This window comes from Merops nubicus, unplaced genomic scaffold (genome assembly GCF_000691845.1).
Source record: "Merops nubicus isolate BGI_N331 unplaced genomic scaffold, ASM69184v1 scaffold821, whole genome shotgun sequence".
Classification (NCBI taxonomy): Eukaryota; Metazoa; Chordata; class Aves; order Coraciiformes; family Meropidae; genus Merops; species Merops nubicus.
In genome coordinates this window covers 1-5,867 of record NW_008588751.1, presented here as the reverse complement: position 1 = coordinate 5,867, position 5,867 = coordinate 1, and the positions used below count along the sequence as shown (strand labels likewise).

General features: G+C 37.9%; 1 protein-coding gene across 1 annotated transcript in view; it reads left to right on the top strand.

The window, feature by feature from the left end:
* LOC103781612 (annexin A10-like) overlaps window positions 1-4,692 on the top strand; it is a gene marked incomplete at both ends in the record, with an annotated part of 5,958 nt that extends 1,266 nt beyond the window's left edge. Inside the window, 4 exons of the mRNA XM_008949335.1 lie at window positions 737-831; window positions 1,989-2,102; window positions 3,880-3,970; window positions 4,613-4,692. Of these exons, the coding sequence (XP_008947583.1) occupies window positions 737-831; window positions 1,989-2,102; window positions 3,880-3,970; window positions 4,613-4,692 (380 nt within the window). The remainder of the gene's footprint in view (window positions 1-736; window positions 832-1,988; window positions 2,103-3,879; window positions 3,971-4,612) is intronic.
* Window positions 4,693-5,867: the final 1,175 nt, after the last annotated feature.

Here is a 5,867-nt window from a genome sequence, read left to right as displayed (position 1 = left end):
AGCAGGAAATAAATATTATCTTTGACTCAGGAGCAATTTTTGCTTTCATTCTTTGTAAAAAAAAAATTTTGTTCACCAAAGCACTTTTCTGTGTTCAGATTTTTGTGCTTCCCTGTTGAACAACTGATGGTCAGAATATTGATATTTTTTAAAAAAATTATTTTCTTCTACTATCTGAAACATTTTTGTTACAATTGTTTTCTATGTCAGAATTTTTATACCCCTGGGGCTTTTCACAGGGCTGTGCAGCACCACATCTTGCATTCTGTTTTCGGTTTCTTTAATGGAAATGTGAGACTTAATGATCAATAATACTCACTGTGGTTCATCTGACAAGGGGAATCTGAAGTATCTTTTCGATTAAGTTGGCTACAGATAGAAAATTTTAAAGATTCTGCTAAACGTCAAACAGTATTTTTAATGCTAGTATGCCTAGTTCTGACCAGATGAAAGCTTCTGTTTTGTTGATGCTTTCCAAGCCGTTGAGCTTGAGAGAGGAGGTGATGCCCCTGATAATAACAGACGATTACACTTTTTGCTGCCATTACACCAGCAAGTGAAAGGTACATAAGCATGGGAACTACAACTGATGTTGGTAAATACTGGTGGGATATTAATCTGTTCATCTATTTTTTTCAAGAAATTAGGTTAGAGTTCTTGAACAACGCATGAACAATCACAAATGTAAGTAAATAACGACACTGTTAATTCAGACTGCATTGTGTTTCCTTTGCAGGCTGTGATAAAGATGTGCTGATTGATATCCTAACGCAGCGTAGCAATTCACAGAGGCTCATGGTTGCTACGGCTTACGGGGACGTGTACGGCAGGGTATGACAGAGCTGGTTTGTACTTCCATTACTTCTCCCTCCTGTCTCCAGTGCAGTTGGTCAGCCCTTCTCTCAGGCCAGTCCCTGGAAGCAAAAGCCTGGAAGATGGCTCGCTAGCACCAACAGACTGGCACACAACTTCACTCATGTCACTGCCGATGTCTCCGACAGTTTCAAACTCTCATTTATACAGCAGTAGAAGTATGCCTGCCACACACGAAGTCAAACAAAAGGGACATGGAAAGTTTCTTCTTCTATTGTTCATTCTCCTCCTCTATTGAACAAACTGGAATTTCTGGACAGGCTTATAAGAAATGAGCCTTTATGTGCTTTTGGGGGTTTCTTCACTGGCCTCTAAATAGACTGAAACACAGCCCTTAACTCTCCTAGAACTGGGGGAAAGAGATGGATTTAATCAGTGTAGCAGGTTGATTTTGTGATGTTAGTCACCTATAGGAGATCACCAGCTTTATTTGGACTGTTATAAAAAATCAAACATAGAATATTTGTGATATTTTAGATGCAGTCTTGAATGGATGAGCATGCAAACATGCTCATAAAAGAACAATAATTGAATCACAGGTATCCCTACCTTACAAAGACTGTGACAATGATTGAAATTGGTGGATCTGAATGATTTAAGTTTTTTTTTCTCTTACGAGGTATTTATTAGGCTACCATTACTATTACACATACAAACCACGCAAGTTCAGTGTTTATCCATGCAACACTCTTCACCAAATTTTACTTTTACTAAAACCAAAGCATGTAAGGCTACCCAAATCACCTGTGACAGTAACTGGACACTTCTAAGATTTGTCTGGACCGGGTGCTGGGCCATCTTATCTAGACTGTGCGCTTCCCAGAAAAGGTTGGACTAGGTGATCTTTGAGGTCACTTCAAACCTGTTGTTCTATGATTCTATGAATCCTATGTGGTGTGCTGGCTTGTGTGTCTGTTGTTATCTCACTGATACTATTAGAAGAAGCTGGTACTACTTAAAATAATATTTTTCATACTTAATATTAGACAGAATTCATCTTTGACAGTTCATCTTTATTCATTTACAGACAAAACTAGTAATGCTTTATTAAGCTGTCTTCATAAAGTGCAACTATTGAAATAATCTTGTCTATGCATTTTCATTTTCTTTTCAAGGATCTGATAACAGACCTAAAAGAGAATCTCTCTCATCACTTCAAAGAAGTCATGGTTGGCTTGATGTATCCACCTGCCTCCTATGATGCTCACGAGCTTTGGCATGCCTTGAAGGTTCTTGTTGAAATCAGAATTGCTTAAACTTGCAGTCACTAATTATAGTACTGAACTTAAATTGATTTTTTTTTACATTTAACTGTTTGATAAACCATTGGAATAGTGTACTACTACTACATGCTAGGTCATTAGAGATAGTGATATATGAAGTTTATTCATTGGTATGCTAAAACCAGTAAAAATAATATCCTTGTCATGTAAAAAATACAACCCATTTAACACCTAAGGTAAACTCAATAAATAGAGAAATATTTACACAGGGACTCTAAAGCCCTGATTCTATAAGCATTTATGTATGTTATAAACAAAATTCACTTGAGCAGCCAGTGCCGTGGACTAACCCTTCCCTCTGAAAAGAGCAATACTTCTTTAACAGAACATGTCTTTACATAAACACAAATTACTGTGTGACAAAGTAATAATCACTTCACCAAAACTGAACTGATTGCATATTTTGAAGAAAACATCTCCTTTTCTTCCCAGATCTGAGCCTCCTTAAACAACTAAGTTTTGTTTGAAACAAAAATATTTTTTCAAAGATTATGTGATTATATGGTGAAATTAATTTCCACGGAGCATTGTGGAGGCCAAAAGCACAAATCAATTCATAAAGGACTTAAATAAATTCATAGAAAACAGATCCACTGTTGGCTATTGAAAATAATGAACCTTGGCGGATTCCTTCTCAGGAAATTCCTAAATTGCCAATTCCTGGAAGATGGGAAGGCCTACTAGATCTCAACACTGTTTTCCTTCTCATTAATATTTTCTTAATATCCTTAATATTTTCTACTGTCTGCTGCCATGAATAAGGCAGGTTATATGATTCCAGGCAAGGTTACCTATCTAACATATTTCTGAGAATACCCTTTAAAAAAGATTCACATTGTTTTTTCTCATTCTTCAGACACTTAAACTAATGCACTTTTTAGAACTACTGCCATATTTTTAATTACAGTTGGCATTAAAATGATGGTTATATATCATTGGTAGCACTGGAAGCATGACTTTTATTAAAATTATTGACAAGATTGCCAAAGTTTGTTTGTCTGATTTTTGTCAAGGTGGCTCAAAGTTAAACTTTGTTGTAGTATTTTATCTTGATCAGGATTCACACGACCCAAGTAAATCAGGCCATATGTGTCCCCAGGCTCAGGCTCAATGTCATGTCCTCCTATAACCTTAAATGCAGAATGCTGACGAACACTACACATGTGCATATCAAAAGAAGTGTATCTTACATCAAGCACATAAAATTAATTCAAATCCTGTGGGAAAATACAGTGATTTGCAGCACTGCATGCATGGTCCTGATGTTTGTCTTAAACACCAAGCCCTACAATAAACATTACAGACCATAACACTCCTAAATAAATTAAAAATATTTGGAAAAAGCACAACATAACAGTTGTGCTTATATTTACTCCAGATTGCCTGAGGATGTATGCTCAATCTTTGCATCTAAATTACTTTCAGCAAACCCTAAATTTTTACTAAAGCTCTAAAATTCTTCCCATTATGTTCCTGACATTAGTCTTGCTTCGTTCCCTACGTTAATGTACATGCTTAAATTTAGATTAAGTAGGAATGTATTTGAATACAGGTTTCTACTACAACTTGAACTAATTTTCAATTTAAACAAGTAGACTATGCAAAAGTATGCCCCAGCAGAGACTGTTATTTCCTTGTGACTTCTGATGAGAACAACACTGCTTTCTTCTAAAAGCTGTGGTTACTAACAACATCTTTTCATGTTTATCTTCTTTTCACACAGGGAGTAGACATAGAAGCAAAGTGTCTAATTGACATACTAGCCTCAAGATCAAATATGGAGATCCTCCAGATGAAAGAAGCCTACTTAATGCGTAATGTTTTTGACAAGTGCACAGTGGGAGTTGCATTCAGTGTGCTCTGGGTGTCTTAGCACACATGAAGGGACCAAACTACAAAAACGCCTCCTCAATACCAGCGGGTTCCCTTCCCCTTCCTTTCCCGTAACTATATACAAAAGGCTGGAGCAAAATATTTAAAGCTGAAAATACATTATAGTATTTTGAAATGTAGTGCTGCCTCCGACATTTGAAATATCTGGAAGCCACATCTGGGGCTTTTCAGAAACTTTTGCATGCTTTATTCAAAAAGGTACATCAGCTGTTTTGCATCGAAAAGTGCTTACTCAGGCTGGACACTGCACACCCCTGCCCTGATGGGACAGTTCTGAGTAGCCCACTGCCATGCAGCAGCACCAGTGGTGGGGCTGCACCCCTGTGTGGGTGGATAGGCAAACTGGGGCAGCAGCTGAGGCCCCACAGCAGGGCCCACAAAGACCTCCTAGCCCCATGGCCAAGCCCATGTAGAACCTCCACATGTTACTGTTGAATAATCACCACAGAAAAGGGAGAAGTATTTGGACCCTACTTATTCACTCTTTGTTTGCTAATCTTCATGAGTATTATTCAGAGCATGTTCACTTGTGATTTAGACTATATATTTTTGGTTTAACCTAGAATACAATAACGATCTTCAACAAGATATTGACTCTGCGACTTCTGGTCACTTCAGAGATACGCTCATTACCCTCGCTCAGGTACTGTAAAAACAAGTAGTATGACTTATTTCTAAAAAAATTCTTAAGGAAATAATAAGAAATAATTTAAAGATAATGTAATAACTTAAGATATCAATACGAAGAAGAAATAATAAGAAAATTCTTTCAATATTATTTGAAAAGTCTTAAATCTTAAGGGGACTGTGGTTAAAGATACACTTTTAGTTCAATAGAGCTACACTTTTCAATGAGAGAGGAGGGAAAGTAGAAGAGGAAGAGAACTTTAATTCCTTCATCTACTTTGACTTTGGCTTTCAGAAGGAGGCAAAGGCCAACAGACTGTTTTACAGAGGAAGCCCCTGGTTATTCAACTGTTAACCCTTTGCTCAATCTGCCTTATCTCAAAAGGAGTCTACTTGCATGCACAAATGAGATATTAATTTTTAAAGCTCTGCTTTCTCCATTGTTAAAATACATGGCTCATAATTCAGTCTAGGCATCATGTAAAAATGGAGATATATCTACATTCGATTATGAAACAAAATATTTAATAGTTCTGTTTTAAACATTTATTTTGCTGACTACCTGGCCCAGCATGAAGGATAAAGCCATCAGCATGAAACGTACAGGCCAAAGTTTACTGTCCCACTCCAACAAATACAGGAAAGATACTGCATGATTAACAAGAGGAGGAGTAAACAGATCAATATACTCACTCGTGGTAGATGATGTAACAAAGGACAGGGGAAGCTGAGCCAGGAATCCCGTAATGGAGGAAAGAACAAGTCAACAGTCCAATGTCACCCCAGTCTTCAAAAAGGGCCAGAGAGAAGACCCGGGAATTACAGACCGGTCAGCCTCACCTCCACACCTGGAAAGGTGATGGAACAACAACTGCTGGAGGCCATCTCTAGGCACATGGAGAAAAAGGGAGTTATCAGAAGTAGTCAGCATGGATTCACAGAGGGAAAATTGTGTTTGACTAATCTGATAGACTTCTATGATAGAGTGACTAGTCAGATAGGTGAAGGGAGAGCAGTGGATGTGGTTTACCTTGACTTCAGCAAAGCTTTCGACACTGTCTCCCACAATATCCTAACTGTGAAGCTCAGGAAGTATGGATTGGATGAGCTGACCATGAGACAGGTTGAGAACTGTGTTAAACAGAGCTCAGAGGGCCGTGGTCGGTGGGGTAGACTCTAGTTGGAGGCTTG